Source organism: Urtica dioica, chromosome 8, assembly GCF_054948205.1.
Source record: "Urtica dioica subsp. dioica isolate 48M chromosome 8, U.dioica_male_clone48M_v1_H2, whole genome shotgun sequence".
NCBI classification, from domain to species: domain Eukaryota; kingdom Viridiplantae; phylum Streptophyta; class Magnoliopsida; order Rosales; family Urticaceae; genus Urtica; species Urtica dioica.
Genome location: NC_142763.1, coordinates 7,145,758 through 7,165,723, shown reverse-complemented (window position 1 = coordinate 7,165,723; position 19,966 = coordinate 7,145,758). Strand labels below are relative to the sequence as shown.

The 19,966-nt window shown below is 35.5% G+C and overlaps 1 protein-coding gene and 3 pseudogenes across 1 annotated transcript in view; 1 reads left to right on the top strand and 3 right to left on the bottom strand.

The window, feature by feature from the left end:
* LOC149387722 (cellulose synthase A catalytic subunit 9 [UDP-forming]-like) overlaps positions 1-6,348 on the top strand; it is a 71,797-nt gene extending 65,449 nt beyond the window's left edge. Inside the window, exon 4 of the mRNA XM_089622230.1 lies at positions 6,070-6,348. Within this exon, the coding sequence (XP_089478356.1) occupies positions 6,070-6,230 (161 nt within the window). The 3' untranslated portion in view covers positions 6,231-6,348. The remainder of the gene's footprint in view (positions 1-6,069) is intronic.
* Positions 733-965, bottom strand: LOC149387724 (transcription factor RADIALIS pseudogene; annotated as a pseudogene).
* LOC149387723 (transcription factor RADIALIS pseudogene) lies at positions 1,925-2,158 on the bottom strand (annotated as a pseudogene).
* Positions 6,349-6,670: 322 nt separating the features above from the next.
* LOC149387721 (pentatricopeptide repeat-containing protein At5g50390, chloroplastic pseudogene) lies at positions 6,671-8,912 on the bottom strand (annotated as a pseudogene).
* Positions 8,913-19,966: the final 11,054 nt, after the last annotated feature.

Sequence of the window (19,966 nt, the reverse complement as noted above, 5' to 3'; positions counted from 1 at the left end):
AGAGAGAGAGAGAGAGAGAGAGAGAGAGAAGGCGAGAGACTACTGATTGTAACAGAATGATCTCATAATGAAATCTTACATTGGAAAATACGAGATTGCAAAACAAAAAGCTAGGGAGACAGAGATAATCAAGAAAGAAATAGAAACAACAATTATGAAACGAACTAAACATGCAGAGCTAGAAATTACGAAATAAAACGAAAAATTAGATTATTCTTCGATCATATTTAATCTGATACGTGGTTGACCTTGAGGTTTCTAATCCTGCAATGGAAAACAATAAAATAATAAGTACGTGAAGCCACGAAATTAGTGGTTTGCAAATAGATTCCAGTAATTAATTAAATACATGAAACGATAAAAAAAATATAAAAAATAAAATAAAAACGCTCGCTTCAGTTAGTTATTGTATATATCAAATAAGGATGTGTTTTCCAGGAACTAATAAGAGTAAACACGAATGTGTTTTTTAATAGATTTTTAAATTTATTTTTAGGAAGGCTCTTTCTTTTTGTTAATAGATTCTTATCGGTATATAAGTGAGAAGCCAGTATTGATTGAGCCATTAGTAAGCTTTAGATTTGGGAAGCACTATCGTGGGACAAAAATCTGGGCTTGTTACGTGGATGGAAAAAAAGTAGTTGTAAATGGTTTGACTAGAAAAAAAAAAGAAAAAAAAAAGAAAAAAAAGAGAACTCTTATATTTGACTACCATGCTTGGTATACCTTTTTTTACCACCCACCGGTGGTCTTGTACTTTGGGAGCGGAATTTGGTTGGACTCGATAAGCTTAATATCTTCGACGACGAGCTCATAGTGCACCTTAACCTCATCGGCAGTTTTCCGCCAACGGCTCTTGCAACCTTGACCCAACGGTCAGGGGTTTCCTTGTCGAACAAGGCAAGAGCACGCTCGAAGGCCTTGTTTTGCTTGTCGGTCCATGACGGCATTGTGGAGGAAGCCATATGTGTTTTGAGCTTGTGAGATATGGGAAGAAGATAATAAGAACGGCAATAGTGAAAAGGAAAAAAAGAGTTTCAAAGAGGATATTAGAACTTTGTCTAAGTGTGAGTGATGGTTTGAATGAAAAATAAAAGAATGCAAGGCTTGCTTTTTATAAGGGGAAAAGAGTGAGGGGTTAGCTGGGATGTGGCTAGTTGTCACGGATGTGCCTTGTTAAATTTTTATGACATTTGAAAAAAAAAATGACGGCAAAAATGCTCAAAGTTTGCTATAATCGATATTTATAATCATTTTTTTTCTTGGACAAAAATACCCGATGTTACAAATTTAGTTACGTATAAATACTTTTGCCATTAAAATTTATGTTTAAACTTAACGGTGCAAGTAGTTACGGCGCCACTAAATAGTAACATGTGTTATTTTTGTAAAAAAAAAATTAGTATATAAGTAGTGTTTGGTCTAAACATTTAATATTTTTGCCGCTATTATTAGTTATTTGTCTCCTTATTAGGAACCACAAATTTTGACGAAGCTATTTCCTATAAAAATAAATATAAATAAAGATTAAAAAGCGAAATTTCTTTAATAATTGAACAAGTAAATAAATGCATCGGTAATTATTATTTTTAAATAGAATATTCAAAGGATGAGCATTTTTGGATAAATTCTATACGATGCTTGTAACATAATTAAATAACATCGGAAAATCCAAACGGTTAATAAATATCATTAAATGAATGGGCATATTATGATAAATAAGTTATGGCATCAACCAACTATAGGAGTTAGTGCTGACTAAGCCATTAGTAAGCTTTGGATTTGGGAAGCACTATCGTGGGACAAAAATATGGGCTTGTTATTTAGATGGGAAAAAGTAGTTGTAAATCGTTTGACTAGGAAAAAAAAAAAGAAAAAGAGAGAGAACTCTTATATTTGACAACAATGCATGGTATACCTCTTTTTACCACCCACCGGTGGCCTTGTACTTCGGGAGCGGAATTTGGTTGGACTCGATAAACTTAATATCTTGGACGAGGAGCTCACAGTGCACCTTAACCTCATCGGCAGTTTTCCCGCCAACGGCTCTTGCAACCTTGACCCAACGGTCAGGGGTTTCCATGTCGAACAAGGCAAGAGCACGCTCGAAGGCCTTGTTTTGCTTGTCGGTCCATGACGGCATTGTGGAGGAAGCCATTTGTGTTTTGAGCTTGAGAGAGCTGGGAAGATATATATATATATATATATATATATATATATCTGTCACGACCCGCAGGTGACAGCTCGCCCATGAACCGCGACTAATCCACTCAAATCTGTACATAACTCATAGTATAAACACATAAATTAAACATAATATCTCGTAAGATTATATAATAAAATAGTTTGCGAAAATTCGGGGAAATTTTTCGCTTTTATAACTTAGAGTCTTATAGCGACTCCTATACAAATATGTTCCGGAACGTTTTATCAGAAGATACTAACCCCCGATTAAGAAACCCCATAGCCCATAGGTCAAGGCAATACGCGCTCGATCTCGGTCTTCAATCTCGTTCCCCGCTTACCAGCTTTTCCCTTATCTACATTACCAAGGGTCATAAAACTATGAGTCGATTGACTCAGTAAGTGAGAGTCTAACTTAGAAAATAAAGCGACTAATGTCATGTGATAACATGTGACGTGCAAACAAACACATAAGAATGCATTGATGCAAATCTAACTAGTTCTGGAGCATGACTAATGTGTGCACAATTTCATTTTACTTCTATTCTTCTTAGTATCATAAAGATGGGAATTGCTCTTGTGGAGATTATTGGTGACTTTCTTTTTCAAGTACACAACTTTAATGTTAAGATTGTCCATTTAATCATAGCTCAATAGTAAATAAAAATTGGCCTACTCTTGTTATTCAGTTGTGAGTAATTTTTATTTATTCTTTTATTGAGAGGTGATTTGAGACTTACATGTAATCATCCTCATCGGCTGCAACGTTGTTTACATCGTCTTTGCTGAGCACATTTCCTCTCTTTTCTTGCCTCGTTTTCCATTTTTCCAACTCTGCCTTTCCATTCCTAGTTGGACTCATTGCCATAACCTTCTCTCTCTCCCTCAAATTCCTTACCAGCAACTACACATTCCAATCACAGCAACACAATTAATTGAATGTCTGTATATATATATATATATATATATATATATATATATATATATATATATATATATATATAGTAACATGTGCTACGCACGTGGTTAATAAGGATTTACTTAAATAATATAATTTAAAATTAATCAAAGTTACTTAATTAACATATTTTAAATACTTAGTCTCATATTCATAAATAAACAAATAAAGTACATGTTTCCCATAGTTTTTCAATAAACACACACAATCACAAAATACTACGATAAAGTATGGATGAAACAAAGTAAATAGCAGAGAAAATACATGATGTTCTTTAAATAAAATAAAATAAAAAATAGTATAATCAAAGCCTAAGTTTTTTGTTAGAGGTGGATGTTGCAGAGGAGTGATCATCATCTTTGTTTTTCAATTCTTGGTCGATAAAATTAAGCTCAGTGAGCTTGGAAACTTGACTAAGGTTGAATTGGTGTTGCATTCCTCTTGAATTTAGAATTTTTGTGTCTTAAATATAGAATGCTTTTGTGATAGCTTCCTTGGACTTGAATAGTGGCCTTTCAAAGAAGATTTTTGTGAACTCTGATGTTGCAAATGTGAATAATGATTAATTTTGTAAATTATTACAAAATGTTTAGATAAGCAAAACATATTTTTATATATTGTTTTACCTGCTTCGAAATGTTGGATATTTGTGAAGTCTTGCATGAAAAGATCTTTTCAGCAGTGTAACCAAGGCACGCAGCTTCAAACTTCTTTGAACCATCCGTCAAAATGAACTGAATGCGTAACCTACAAAGTAATTTGTCAATGGGAAAAATATTGTCACGTGGAAAAATATTTTGTCACGTGAAAAAATTAATTTTTTTTTAAAAGAAGCAAATATTGGCAAGCCTAATCTTTGACTGGATAATCCTCAGTTGGATTTTTCTCTGATTCTTAATTAGCAAATGCTTATGCACGTGATAAATTTAGATGTTAATTGGCAAAGATATTAATTAGGTAGGATAAAAGACATAATTACCCCATGAACTATGGCGGTGACGAAAATACACTCCTTGTACTATAAAATCGATCAGTTTACCCCTTAATATCAGTTCTTGTAACATTTGTGGTCCTTCCGTTTATTTTTGGATTTGATCCGTTAGTTATATATACACACTTTTGTAACTATATATGTAAAGTGAGGGAATTTTCCTAAATACCCTTAACATCTATTAAAAAAAATAAAATTAAATAAAATTAATAAATCATACGCAATAACAACCTCTCTCTCTCTCTCTCTCTCTCTCTCTCTCTCTCCTCTGAATCTCCCCGAAGCTTCTCTGCTCGCCCATCACTTCAACGTGAACCACCACCACTCTCCAAATCGCTTTAGCGACACAGTTATGAGCCTTTCATCTTCAACCTCCGAATATCCGATTTTGCTCCTTGCTCGCTTGTCCATGTTCACCGCGATTGTGCTCCGGCATGGCGGACGACATTTGGTGCCTCTGAGAAATCAAGGAGGCGATGCGAGACCCATATGAAGCTCTCCGGCACAGATCTCCTTCATTGTCGACTCAATCTCTCTGACAACGCTTTCGACGGAGTCGTCCCCAAGGAGCTTTCTCGTTGATTAGTCGTGGATTTAAGCTTTTAATGGCTCGGTTGGTACTTCCAGGCAAAAGCACGGGTTTTGTCAGGACGAGTTTGTTCGGATTGATTTCGTCTGCTCATGTGATTATCCATTTCTAAATCAATTCGATTATTCAACATATATCTACATGTCTAAATCGTCGATCGTTAAATTGTTGTTATCTCATAGGTTATGCTTTTCTCTTGTTGAAACTTGACTCATTTTTTTGTTCAGTTTCTTCTTCTTGCCTTTTCGTCATTTTCTTAGCTTCAGACCACTGGTCATGTTGGTTTCGTTGAGAATTCAGCGAGGAGTATCAGGAACTACAAGCGTTTCATCGCTTCAGAGGTTTGTGGATTTTTTTTTTCGATTTTGCTTTAGAATATAAAAGCTTGTTAGAACTCAGAAGTGTTGAATAGAAGATTTCTGAAAGCTATTTATTTGGAGTTTTTTCTCAGGCTATCTAGATACTAAATAGCCTCTTTCCCTGCCCTTCACAGTCATCTGTAAGTTTGCTATGAATTCAATGTTTCTCATTTTATGACCCACTATGACTTTAGTAGCTTTCCGACATTCTTACAATAATTACTTCTTCTCCAGAGGTCTCGGCTCTTCAACAGGAGGCTAGTTTGTTCAGTTTTGGTGTCGGTCCGGTTGAGAATCCTAAGTACGATCTTGGTTGAGATTCACCGCGAGAACTTGGCTCGCTGAACTTGGTGTCGGTCCGGTTCGCACGCAGATAAACCCAACATGAGAGAGAGAGAGAGAGAGAGAGAGAGAGAGAATGTATTAATTCTTTATTTTAATTTCTTTATTAATGACTTTCTTTATTAATATTATTTTAATTTATTTATTTAATATTATTTTATTAATCTTAATCAAGATAAAAATTAGAATTACATATAATATCCTTATTTTGAGTGTCACATGATATCCACATGCTTATTTAACGGATGATTTAACAGAATTTTAGACGGAAGGACAACATTGAAATTAATACAAAGATGAAGGGGAAAATATCGAGTTTTTAAAGTATAGGGGGTGCACTCTTATAGACGCCATAGTTCAGGGGGCAAATATGTCATTTATTCTAATTAGGTATGTCAATGTAATTATCTAATTTTAATTAATACAACTCCGCCGAGGCCCCGAATACAATCTCAGCAATATACATTTTTTTTTATAAATTATGAAAACATTTATGGGGACGAGATCGGGTGCAACGAGAACGGAGAGGTGTTCTCGGCGTGCCACGTGTGCAAGTTTCCGGTGTGCCGGCCGTGCTACGACTACGAGCGCAGCGACGGAAAGTTTCGTGAAAACTTGTGGCCTAAGTTATTATTATCCTGTTCAGGTTGTCTCAGGGTCGCTGGGGATGATGAAGACGAATTCGATGGAGAAGATTTTGACGACGAGTTTCCAGTTCAGAATCATCTTCAGCTTGATCACTCAGATCAGAATCCTCTTGCCAACGACTCGGTAAAAAAAATATTATTTCCCGGAAGATCTATTTGAAGACATTTTCAGGGCAATTATAATTAATTATTTATTTTACGGGACGGTGGAGACAACCATAACAATAATAACAGTAATCAGCAATGGCAGCCCAATGTTCACGCTTTCTCTGTTGGAGGAAGTGGTAATTGGATTTCCTAATCGATATCAGAAATATATATATAGACATTCAATTAATTGCGTTGCTGTGATTGGAATGTGTAGATGCTGGTAAGGAATTTGAGGGAGAGAGAGAAGGTTATGGCAATGAGTCCAATGAGGAATGGAAAGACAGAGTGGAGAAGTGGAAAGCGAGGCAAGAAAAGATAGGAAATGTGCTCAGCAAAGACAATGTAAACAACGTTGAAGCCGATGAGGATGATTACATGTAAGTCTTAAATCACCTCTCAATAAAAGAATAAATAAAAATTACTCACAACTGAATAGCAAGAGTAGGCCAATTTTTATTTATTATTGAGCTATGATTAAATGGACAATCTTAACATTAAAGTTGTGTACTTGAAAAAGAAAGACAAGAAAGTCACCAATAATCTCCACAAGAGAAATTCCCATCTTTATGATACTAACTGAAGAATAGAAGTAAAATGAAACAAGGTGTAGTATAATTGTTGAAAGAAATTACCAATAATCTCCACAAGAACAATCTCCATCTTTGAAATGGTGAAACCTAATAGCGCCCCTGAGAACGATTTCTCTCCCGGCGACCAAAGCGATCAACTTGATCGCGGAGTGGCAATCGCCGCTGACCCGATGGCCCTGCACGATCTGCAGCGGCGTCCCGTCGGATGTACTGATGATCCCGAACGAGATCGCGAGTTTCTCGCTCTGGTGCGACGACCGTTCTTCGCGTTCGTCGAGCACAGAGTCTCGCTCGGGGACGTACCCGAGTTCTGTGATCTCGGCCGTCAGTTCCTCGAGTTTCCGGTAGATTTTTTCGGTTTCCGCATGGGTCTTGTCTCCAGACCGAAACACGTGAGCCTGTTTCTTCACTTCTATCCAAGTGCACGCCGGGAAAATCCTCAGACCCTTCCTTTTCAGGGTCTGAAGCACGGAAGAAGCTTCCTTTGCCATTCCTGTGGCCTTGTATATGTTCAAGAGGACTAGATAGCTGTTGAGCAATTCCGGCTCCATTCCGTAGATCTTCTCGGCGGCGATTCTCCCGAGCTCCAAATCCCCGTGGACCCGGCAAGCGGTGAGAAGCGCGGCCCACATCTTGACCGTGGGCTCGAAGGGGGCTTTCAGTATCATCTCGTGGGCTTCTGCCAACAAGCCTTCTCTCCCGAGCAGCTCGATCATGCACGCGTAGTGCATCGCCCGAGGCTTGACATTGTGGTCTCTGCTCATCGACTCGAAGATCGCCCAGCCTTGATTGGAGAGGCCCGAGTAGGAACAAGCCGAGAGGACCGCGATAAACGTGACGTGGTCGGGGATGATCTTCCGGTTGTTCTCCCTCGTCATCCTCTCGAAGAGCTCGATGGCCTCGCTCCCGAGCCCGTGGTTGCCGTACGCGGCGATCATCGCGTTCCACGTGATCACGTCCTTGAGCGGCATTTTGTCGAACACGTTGCGGGCGTCCTCGGTGCTGCCCCACTTTCCGTAGCAGTCGATGAGCGCGGTGTTGGCGACGAGGTTGAATCCGTAGCCGTGGCTCACGAGGTCGGCGTGGACTTGCTTGGCGTGCGCCAGCGAGGCGAGCCTCGAGCAGATCTTGAGGACTATGGAGAACGTGAATTGGTTGATTTTAACGCCCGAGTCTCTCATCTCGTAGTACGAACTCAGGGCTTCCTCGGTGTGTTCGTGGAGCGCGTTCGCTGCGATGATCGAGGTCCAAGCCACCGTGGTCTTCTCCGCCAGCCTGGAGAACACGAGCCGAGCTTCTTTAATGGAGTTGCACTTGCTGTACATGTTGATCAGAGCATTGGCCACGAAGTCGTTGGCCACCACGTTGGACTTGACCGCGCAGGAGTGAATCTGCCGTCCGATCGTCACGATTCCGAGGCCCGAGCAGGCTCGGATCACGGGGGTGAATGTGTGGGCTCCGATCTCGGAGAATTTCTCGTGGATCTCGACGAACAGACTGATCGCCTCGGCGAAGTTCCTCGAATCCACGAGGCCCAGGATCATCATGTTGGATGAGACCAAGTCCCTCTCGGGCAATTCGTCGAATAGTTTGCGTGCGTCGATCATCATCCCGCACCTCACGTGCATATAAAGAAACCTCTTCCTCATGTGCAAATCCAATTCAAGGCCAGTCCTGGAAACGAATTCAGAGAGATTTTTCACTTCTGTAACGGAGTTCAATCCGATGCAAGCATATACCAGTGAATCGAGAGTACTGGTCCGGATTCCATTACAGCCAGCGATCTTCAAAACCCCGAAAAGCTCGAGTGCTTCTTCGTATCTCTTCCCCGAAACAAGCTTCTCTATCTCATCGCAAATCCCACTCATCGACCTCGTAGCCACCTTCGGCTCCTCGGTCGATGCCGTTTTTTTCCTCTCGCCAACGTCCACCGCGAAACGTTTCGCCTCCGGGCGTGGCTGGAGAGAGCACTTTGCGCGGGGAGCCACAGCCTTCGGCGGCGATTTTAGAGATCTCCGGCGCTCGAAGGACCGAGTATCGGAGGAAGAAAAACCCAAGACGCAAGAAATTGTGGCTGTTCGAGATCCGAGCGAGATTTCCATGGCTATAGAGATGAGATCGTAGCTTTGGAAACACACGCAGAGAAGAAAGATCAGAGCGAGTTTCGTTAGGAGAGTACGAAGTCTGACACCAACTCCATCCACCCGATTACACCATTTTCAACACTTATCTATACCAAATTGAAATATTAATTTTATATTCAACTTTCTCATTTTATTTCCATATTCTTATATTTATTTCATATCTTCCAATTATACCACTTATTCATTATTTAATAATAAAATATTACTCCATAAAATAATTCAAATTACAAATTAACATAAACTAAACTTAATATTTATTAATGTCATTTTAGTTTTTCTCAAACTCTAAATATCAATGTTGTATTTGAAAATAAATTTAAAATATAAAATATAAATAATTCAAGGATAAATATGATATAATTTTATAAATAAGTGCAAATGTATAAATTATAAACTTTATAAGGGCTAATTTTTTTTTTAGTGTAGTGAATAGTGTTGCGTCATATTTGGCGCAACACTAAAATCAATTAAACACCCACGCCATTTTGGCGTGGGATATAGGGTATGGTTGGACTCCACCCTGATGCCATTCAGTGGGAATGACGTTCGGGTGGAGTTGGTCTGAAGCCTGAAATAAACGGTTTCGTGCATTGTTAACTCCGCCTATGTTGTTTTGACTAGACTGAACATAAAATACTTTTTAAATCACTGACATAAAATACAAAAAAATAAATAAATAAATAAATAAAAAGTTGGTTGAGTGACCCAAGAAATCACATTTGTAGATAGCGAGATCCGACCTTTGTTAAAATTAATAATAGTTCATTGAAAAATTAGTAGATCTAGGCAAGGAAAAAAATGTCATTTTCGTTACCGTTTCGAGCTTCCTGATTTACGGAAAATCGACAAGTCGATGGAAAATCGAACGGAAAAAAATGTGGAAAAGGGTATTCGATTTGCAGTTTTCAAATTCCGTTTTCCATGGAAAAACGACAACCCGATGAAAAACCGAACGGAAAAAATGTGGCAAAATATATTTAAAATATATACATGTAACACATACATATATTTTTCAATTTTTAAACATATATAAATAATACATTATGTATATAATCTTTTTAAATAGAAAATTGTATATATATATATATATAATATTTTATAAATTTGTGCTATTAATGTATAATATTTTATAAATTTGAGCTATTTTGTATGTAATATTTTTTATATAATATTTTGTATGTAATATTTTCAAATGAAATAGAATCTTCACAAAATATTTGAAGACTAAAATATGTAATAAAAAAACCCACAGCAGCAAAAACGACAGTAAAAACGACAAACGACGAAAATCGGCGAAAAACGACAAAAACCGAAAAATGATGACGAAACGACATATTACCCTTTCGACGGCCGTTGACTCGCGGGAAACGAATTTTCGGATGAAATTCTTGGAAATTCGTCGGCTTTTAAAAACTTGGTTCTAGGTACATAAATTTAATAAAAATTCAAAAGTGTCGATACAAATTAAATTTTTTATGAATAATTTAAATATAAATATGCAATCAATTTATAACGATTATTTTGTCTAATATGTTTTTTTTAAAGAAATACGATTGGAGGAAAGAAATATCTATTCCTTTACACCATAAAAAAATGAGTTTAGTTTTATTTTGTTGGATGTATCGAGTTCGTTGTGTATATTTTTAAGAGTTGAAACCTAGAATAAAGTCAATATAGCGGCTCATAATTTTATAATTTACTTTTTTTATATAAAAAATAAACTCATTTGTTTTGAATATATCTCGATGAAGTCTATGATTAACTTTGAGTTACATGATTAAAAATGAATTTTATTTTTCAAAATAAAACAATTTATTTATAAAAAATATAATCATATAAAACTAATTATTTAACAAAATAACAATTGTTTTAAGTTTACATCAAAATAATCAAAATTCTTATCTATTTAGCAATTTTTTTATACAGCTATACTACATATAAATTGCATACCTCATTATGTAAATCTATTCACATCTAATATGTTGTAGGGCTGTACAAAACCGAACCGAAAATCGGATAAAACCGATATCCAAACCGAACCGAAACCGAAATTTGGAGCCACGTCAGCTAACCGAAATTCGGATTCGGATAACTGATTCGGTTTACAAAGTTGGACCGGATATCGGATTTGATTTTGGGAAAATCTGGATATCGGTTATTTAACCGATTTTTTTTCATCAAAAATAAATATATATTAAAAAAACTTCTCATATATCAACTCCTACTGTTACTACAACTTGATTTGATTATGTGATTTATAAAGGTATAATTTATATTCCATTAATAGGACTGTTAATTTTATCGTATTGTCTTATTATATATTTGGTTCAAAATATTATTATATTATCATATCATGTGTTACTTTGAAGAAGGAAGTAATATTTTGATATATGGTTCAAAAGATTTTTTGGTGTTGTTTGTTTGCATTCCATTGGATATATGGTTGTAATTGTAAATACAAACTGAATGTTAAATGTTGAGAGTTGAGTGGGTGCCAACCTAGTTGGGATGTGCTCAAACCTCTCATATATCATTACTTTCTTTATCAATATCAATGAAGTATTATTTTTATTCCATTTTTACATTCATGTTTTTACTACCTGATTATTTATCATTTTAAATTTTAATTTTTTTGTTTGCATCAACAGATAATCATTTACAATTACTATGCCAAAACGTAGTTTTGTTTCTTTTGATAGAAATAAACTAGTATAGTTCACAATGAAAGAAGAGTCCAAATAACAGTTAAAAAAAATTAGAAAGAAAAAAAATGGAAGCGTGCTAAAACGTGAACATGCTTATACTATTTCCGATTTTATTTTGCAAGTATGGAAAAATGATCAAGACAGCGTTTCTTAGTCCTTAACTATACGTACGTGCTTCCATACTAATAATAAAAAATAAAATAAAGAGATGAAATATCCATCTTCCCCCTTTCAACTCATAAACACCCAAGTGAAATGTGGTTCCTAAGGAGACAAATAACTAATAATAGTGGCAAAAATATTAAATGTTTAGACAAAACACTACTTATATACTCATTTTTTTTTTTTGCAAAAATACCACATATTACTATTTAGTAACGCCGTAACTACTTGCAACGTTAAGTTCAAACATAAATTTTAACGGCGAAAGTATTAATACGTAACTAAATTTGTAGCATGAGATATTTTTGCCCAAGAAAAAAATGAGTATATAAATATCGATTAGAGTAAATTTGAGCAATTTTGCAGCCATTTTATTTTTCAAATGTCATAAAAATTTAACAAGGCACATCCGTGACAACTAGCCACATCCCACCTCACCCCTCACTATTTTCCCCTTATAAAAAGCAAGCCTTGCATTCTTTTATTTTTCATTTAAACCATCACTCACACTTAGACAAAGTTCTAATATCATCTTTGAAGCTTTTTTTTCAATTACACTATACCCGTTCTTATATATCTCTATATATATATATACAAGCAATAGGCCCCGGCGTTGCCGGCGTTGCCCGGGAGGCTTGATAAATTTTAAATTAGATAATAATGTGAACGGTTTGCAATTGTTGGTTGTCACTTGTTATATGTAAAAGTTAGCATTTTTTTTACCACTTTTTAATATATATTTAAACCATTTTAATTAAATAATAACTCAGATATAAAAAAAAATAGAAATAGTAAGTTGTAATAATAATTGTTATCGTTTTAAAGTTAGTTTAGGAAATTTTCATTTTTAGAGTTGTTTCTAAAATTTTCGCTTTCTAGAGTTATTTATGGAATTTTCGTTTTTTAAAGTCGTTTATAGAATTTTATTATACGGTTATTTATGTAATTTTAAAATTTAAGAGATATTTTTGGAAAATTTTAAGAGAAAAAACCCGGATTCACTGTAGCATGAACAGTAAAATCCGGGTTCTTCTTTATATATATATATATATATATATATATATATATATATATATATATCTTCCCATCTCTCTATCAAGCTCAAAACACAAATGGCTTCCTCCACAATGCCGTCATGGACCGACAAGCAAAACAAGGCCTTCGAGTGTGCTCTTGCCTTGTTCGACAAGGAAACCCCTAACCGTTGTGTGAAGGTTGCAAGAGCCGTTGGCGGGAAAACTGCCGATGAGGTTAAGGTGCATTGTGAGCTCCTCGTCGAAGATATTAAGTTTATCGAGTCTAACCAAATTCCGCTCCCAAAGTACAAGACCACCGGTGGGTGGTAAAAAGAGGTATACCATGCATGGTTGTCAAATATAAGAGTTCTCTTTTTTTTTTCCTAGCCAAACGATTTACAACTACTTTTTCCCATCTAAATAACAAGCCCCGATTTTTGTCCCACGATAGTGCTTCCCAAATCCAAAGCTTACTAATGGCTCAATCAGCACTAACTCCTATAGTTGGTTGATGCTATAACTTATTTATCATAATATGCCCATTCATTTAATGATATTTATTAACCGTTTGGATTTTCCGATGTTATTAAATTATGTTACAAGCATCGTATAGAATTTATCCAATCATGCTCATCCTTTGAATATTCTATTTAAAAATAATAATTACCGATGCATTTATTTACTTGTTCAATTATTAAAGAAATTTCGCTTATTAATCTTTATTTATATTTATTTACAACTACTTTTTCCCATCTACATAACAAGCCCAGATTTTTGTCCCACGATAGTGCTTCCCAAATCTAAAGCTTACTAATGGCTCAATCAGCACTGGCTTCTCGCTTATATACCGATAAGAATCTGTTAACAAAAAGAAAGAGCCTTCCTAAAAATAAATTTAAAAATATATTCAAAAACACATTCGTGTTTACTCTTATTAGTTCCTGGAAAACACATCCTTATTTGATATATACAATAACTAACTGAAAAGAGCATTTTTATTTTATTTTTTATATTTTTTTTCGTTTCATGTATTTAATTAATTACTGGAATCTATTTACAAACTACTAATTTTGTGGCTTCACGTACTTATTATTTTATTGTTTTCCATTGCAGGATTAGAATCCTCAAGCTCAACCACGTATCGGATTAAATATGATCGAAGAATAATCTAATTTTTCGTTTTATTTCGTAATTTCCAGCTATGCATGTTTAGTTCGTTTCGTAATTGCTGTTTCTATTTCTTTTTTATTATCTCTGTCTCCCTAGCTTTTTGTTCTGCAATCTCGTATTTTCCAATGTAAGATTTCATTATGAGATCATTCTGTTATAATCAGTAGTCTCTCGCCTTCTCTCTCTCTCTCTCTCTCTCTCTCTCTCTCTCATATCAGCATGTCACATTTCTTATCCAAATACTAAATCAGCAATGTAAAATCTTCGAAAAATATATCATATGACACAGCCAAACAGAAACCGCAGCTCAAAAAGCAGAAGAAGAAAAAAGATATATGAAGCGAAACCGAGAGATCTCTGACCTAACCGAAAGGATGTATTTGAGTTACTAAATAACTATTTTTAGGGAGACAAGTAATAAACAGTATGCTCAAAAGACACACAAATAGATGCACAACTTAGAGGTTAAATAGGATTTTTTTCCCCTAAACATAAAGTAATAGCCAATAAATATATCTTGTTCCTACTTTGCCATTTTGTAACTGATTAGAGAGTTGTTCTTCAATATTTTGTTCCTGTATCTTCATTTTTGCGATTTCGATTCTGATTTTCTCTGCCTCCCACTCCTTCGACGAGAACGGAGACGATTGTTTTGCCCGCCTCCATCGCCGCCCAAAGCTAACCCTAACCTTATCCCATTGAAGACCCAACGGAGAAGAGCGTCGAACGGAGCCAAATCCGAGGGACGATCGCGATGAGGAAGACACAATCAAAATGCGCTTGGTCGTGAATGAACCACAAGAGGAGTGAAGCAATCATCGAAGCTTGAGAGAGGCGTTGAAGATAGAGACGAGGCACATGGCGGCTCCGATCTGCGAGTTCTATTCCTGCTTGAGGAACGAAGCGAACGGAGGCTTCGTCACGTGGCGGAAGAGCGACTCGACAGAGGCGACGTAGGCAGATCTGACGGCGGAGTCGTTGTCCTAGAGCCGGCGATCTCGGAAATCGAGGCAGCGAGAGAGGAAACGAGAGGGGCGAGAGAGAGCGACGAGCAGAGACTCTTCGAGATCTTGAAGCTCGGTAAGGTGGCGGAGGGGGCGAGGAGGGAGCGCGATGAGGTGGCGAAGGGCGTCCAGGTGGCGGAGAAGGAGATCGGAGCTGGGGCGGATTATCTTGTTGTTCCATGAGCTGCTTCACGGCCCCGAGTGGATGATTGTTCCCAGGATTTACCTCTGTTACTCGATGAGCTTATTCTGCTGCCTAGAATCTCACTTACCTCCACCCCTGACTCCGCTACACTCAGACCCAGATCGTAGAAAGAATCGTCACACTCGTCTTCGTATTCGTATTGGGACGATAGAGCTGCATTTTCGCTTGATTATCCTTCGGGTTTCTGTCGTCGAGAGTGGTCGAATCTGGTCCATCACCTCTGGATTTTCTAACAAATCTCCCGACCAGAGGTGACGAGGATGAAACGGAAGGGCCTTCATTTTGTTTCGTGATCTGTCTAGCCATGCAGGACCCCATAGGTTCAGAGTCAACCAGTTTCCCTTTCCCTTTGTCGTTCTTCATGACAATTAATATGAAACGACTGATTTACTCATGGTAAATATAACAGTAAATACGATAAACTGTTATATTTACCATAGAAACGAATGATTTACTCAATGGTTAATACGATTTACTGTTAATATGAAATAATTAGTAAATCGTATTTACTGTTATATTTACAATAGAAACGAATGATTTACTGAATGGTTAATACAATTTACTGTTAATATGAAATAATTAGTAAATCGTATTTACTGTTAGATTAACTACAAAATGTTACGGTAAATAAAATTTACTTTTGTTCTTGTTACGATAAATAAGATTTACTATTGTTCTTATTACGATAAATAAGATTTATTGTTTTCTTGTTACGGTAAATAAGATTTACTATTGTTCTTGTTACGATAAATAAGATTTACTGTTATTTTGTTACGACAAATAAGATTACTGTAGTTTTTGTTATTGTTAATTAGATTTACTATGATAGTTAATAATATTAACCTAAGGGTATAATTGGAATATTCGAATGCTATCATGATAAATTGGCTATTTTCCTAAATATGTTAATAGTTGGGCTATAATTTTAAAGTAGGGGTGTCATTTTGGCTAATTCTTTAGCCGGCCCATAATTTGTTAGTTTTATTTTTTGTTTTAAATAGCACACTGTTTTTTTTATAAGGTCAATGATCAATGTATTTTGTTTAACATGGTCAAAAAGTTCTCATAAGTAGCACAAAACGAAAAAAAGAAAAAAAAATTGAACTACCAACTTGTTCAAAGCATCTCTTGGTACAATGAAACGATACAAGGCATATCTGTAAATGCAATTCCCTTTTTTTGGGTTGTTACGAGAACTAAGTACTAATTCTTCAAGTCAATTAGTATTTGAGAAAAAAATTATATTTTTCCATACATGCTAGTTGATAAATTTTGTGACATGTCAATATGGCAACGTAGTAGAATAATGCTTTATTAAACTCCTTTAGTTGGTTGATGTCATAACTTATTTATCATAATATGCCCATTCATTCAATGATATCTATTAACCGTTTTGATTTTCCAATGTTATTTAATTATATTATAAGCATCGTATAGAATTAATTCAAAAATGCTCATCCTTTGAATATTCTAATTTAGAAATAATAATTACCGATGCATTTATTTACTTGTTCAATTCTGAAAGAAATTTCGCTTATTAATCTATATTTATATTTATTTTTATAGGAAATAGCTTCATCAAAATTTGTTTGAGCAATTTCAATAGGATATTCTCCGCAGAAGAACCAGTGTCAATGCTTCTCACTAATTAATAGTTTCCACCTCAACCAAATAGAATTAGAAATCTCGTGTCACCAAACCTTGTTGGAATCAACGGGCTAACCAACTTTAATAAGATTGTGGATAGCTTCTTGAATAGTACTAGAGCCATGAGAAATTTAGACTCTATATAAGTTATTACAAGCAACAAAATATCATTAAAAATCAACTCTATCGGAGTCGTATTATACCCATCGTTGAAGTTTGTAGATCATATATCTTGAGAATCAGACTCCGAAAATGGTGTCTAACAAACCTTGTGACATTGTGAATGTCGTGGAGAATTGCACGAGTTTCAACCACCTCGAGGTTATACTGTTGTACAAAGTACGAATTCGTACTACAGTTTTTGTTCATTCTTTTTCTAATAATATATTTTTTCTATTATAACAACATCTCAGATTCCAATTTTTTTTTCCTCTTATTAATCAGTGTTTTAAATAATTTTACCATAGTCAAACTAAAAAAAATTGTGATTTGAAATTAATAAGATAAAAAAAAGGCCAAAAGACAAAAAAAAAATGACTTTCATGCTAATTATTATTTTTTTTTTTGGGATGATTGAAAGAAAAAAAAATTAGGCCCCTTTTTTTTCTTCGCCCAGGGCCCCCGATTTAGTTGAGCCGGCTCTGGCCGCGACCTATCTAGTTCTAGCCGCAACGGGAATGTACGGCAGCTACATTAAACTATCGTACATAGACAACTATGTGAGACAGATAAAAAAAATAACGGCCATGCAATATATTCGTCTCCGCGGTGAGAGTGATTCCCGCCAAGGCCAAATTACAAAAGCTTGGACATTTTGAATAAATTGTTGTACAACATGCTCCTAGCCGCAATGAGCGTAAGTTGCGCCGTGGCGAGGAGGCTTGGACGACATTTTTTAAGAACTGTCATCCAAAGTGTGTCGTCCAAACCATAGTTCGCAGTAGTGTCATGTGTTACTTCTTGTTAGCATCATTTATTGAAACTGAATGATAACTTACAGATTTCATAAAGGTCACGGGTTACTCTGCTATTTAGTTTTGAGATGAAAGCTCATATTACTTCAGACTTCTTTGTCAAATAGGATTATTAGACACCAACCAATGATAACCTGATGAGTCTAACACCTATATATATGTTGGATGAAGTGGTAATTGGATTTCCTAATTGATGTAAAAAATATATGTGTATATATATATATGTGTGTGTATATATATACAGACATTCAATTAATTGCGTTGCTGTGATTGAAATGTGTAGTTGCTGGTAAGGAATTTGAGGGAGAGAGAGAAGGTTATGGCAATGAGTCCAATGAGGAATGGAAAGACAGAGTGGAAAAGTGGAAAGCGAGGAAAGAAAAGAGAGGAAATGTGCTCAGCAAAGACGATGTAAACAACGTTGAAGCCGATGAGGATGATTACATGTAAGTCTCAAATCACCTCTCAATAAAAGAATAAATAAAAATTACTCACAACTGAATAACAAGAGTAGGCCAATTTTTATTTACTATTGAGCTATGATTAAATGGACAATCTTAACATTAAAGTTGTGTACTTGAAAAAGAAAGTCACCAATAATCTCCACAAGCGTTCGAGTGGTGACACGCAAGGACGTCGAGAAGGTTTTTCTTAAAAAAACGGTAATTTATAATTTATATGTTTTATAAATAATTTATACACTTATCTAAATTTTAAATATTTATAATTTTTTTTCTCTTGTAGCTCGGTGTTCTTCAGATGTTGAGACCAAGGACCGGTGAGCGCGAGTTTTCTAGCAACTAGAAACGCAACTCAGTAGATAGCGAGATAAAATACAAAAAAAAAAGTAGTTGGCTGAGTGACCCAAGAAACCACATTTGTAGATAGCGAGATCCGACCTTTGTTAAAATTAATAATAGTTCATTGAAAAATTAGTAGTTTAAGGCAAGGAAAAAAATGCCGTTTTCGTTATCGTTTCGAGTCTCCTGATTTACGGAAAATCGACAAGTCGATGGAAAACCGAACGAAAAAAATGTGGAAAAGGGTATTCGATTTGCCGTTTTCAAATGCCGTTTTCCATGGAAAACTGACAAGCCGATAGAAAACCGAACGGAAAAAATGTGGCAAAATATATTTAAAATATATACATATAATACATACATATATTTTTCAATTTTTAAACATATATAAAGAAAATACATTATGTATATAAACTCTTTTAATAGAAAATTGTATATATTTAATATTTTATAAATCTGTGCTATTAATGTATAATATTTTATAAATTTGTGCTATTTTGTATGTAATATTTTTTATATAATATTTTGTATGTAATATTTTCAAATAAAATAGAATCTTTACAAAATATTTGAAGACTAAAATATGTAATAATAGTTTGTATGTAATACTTGATACATTATATATAATACTTTACAAAATAAGAATCACGACAGGAGCAGCAGCGGTTTAAAAAAAAACGACAGTAAAAATGACAAACGACGAAAAATATGCATGTGGCTTAAACTAGGCTTTCTTCCCCTCCACAATTCAAAAGGTGTCTTAGGAACTGCCTTACTGGGAACCCTGTTAAATAAATATACAGCGGTCTTTAAAGCATACATGCACAAAGATTTGGGTAAAGAAGAATTGATTAACATACTCCTAAGCATATCCATTAAAGTACGATTACGTCTTTTTGCTACACCATTTTGTTGTGGTGTTCCTGGCATAGTGTATTGAGCACAGATGCCACAGCTTTCTAGGAACTTAGCAAATGGACCAGGGCACTGTCCACTTTCATCATATCTTCCATAGTATTCACCACCTCTGTCAGACCTAACAATTTTCACCTTTCTATCTAATTGTCTCTCAACTTCATTGACAAACACCTTAGGGTATCTACCGATTGAGATTTTTCATGCAACAAATAGATATATCCATAACGTGAAAAGTCGTCGATAAAAGTGATGAAATACATTTCTCCACCAAGTGATGGAACATCAAACGGCCCACAAATATCGGTATGTATAATTTCAAGGAGCTGTGAGCTTCTTGTGGCTGCTTTCTTAAGCGTGTGTTTTGTGTGCTTTCCCTTAATGCACTCTACACAAATTCCAAGATTGGTAAAA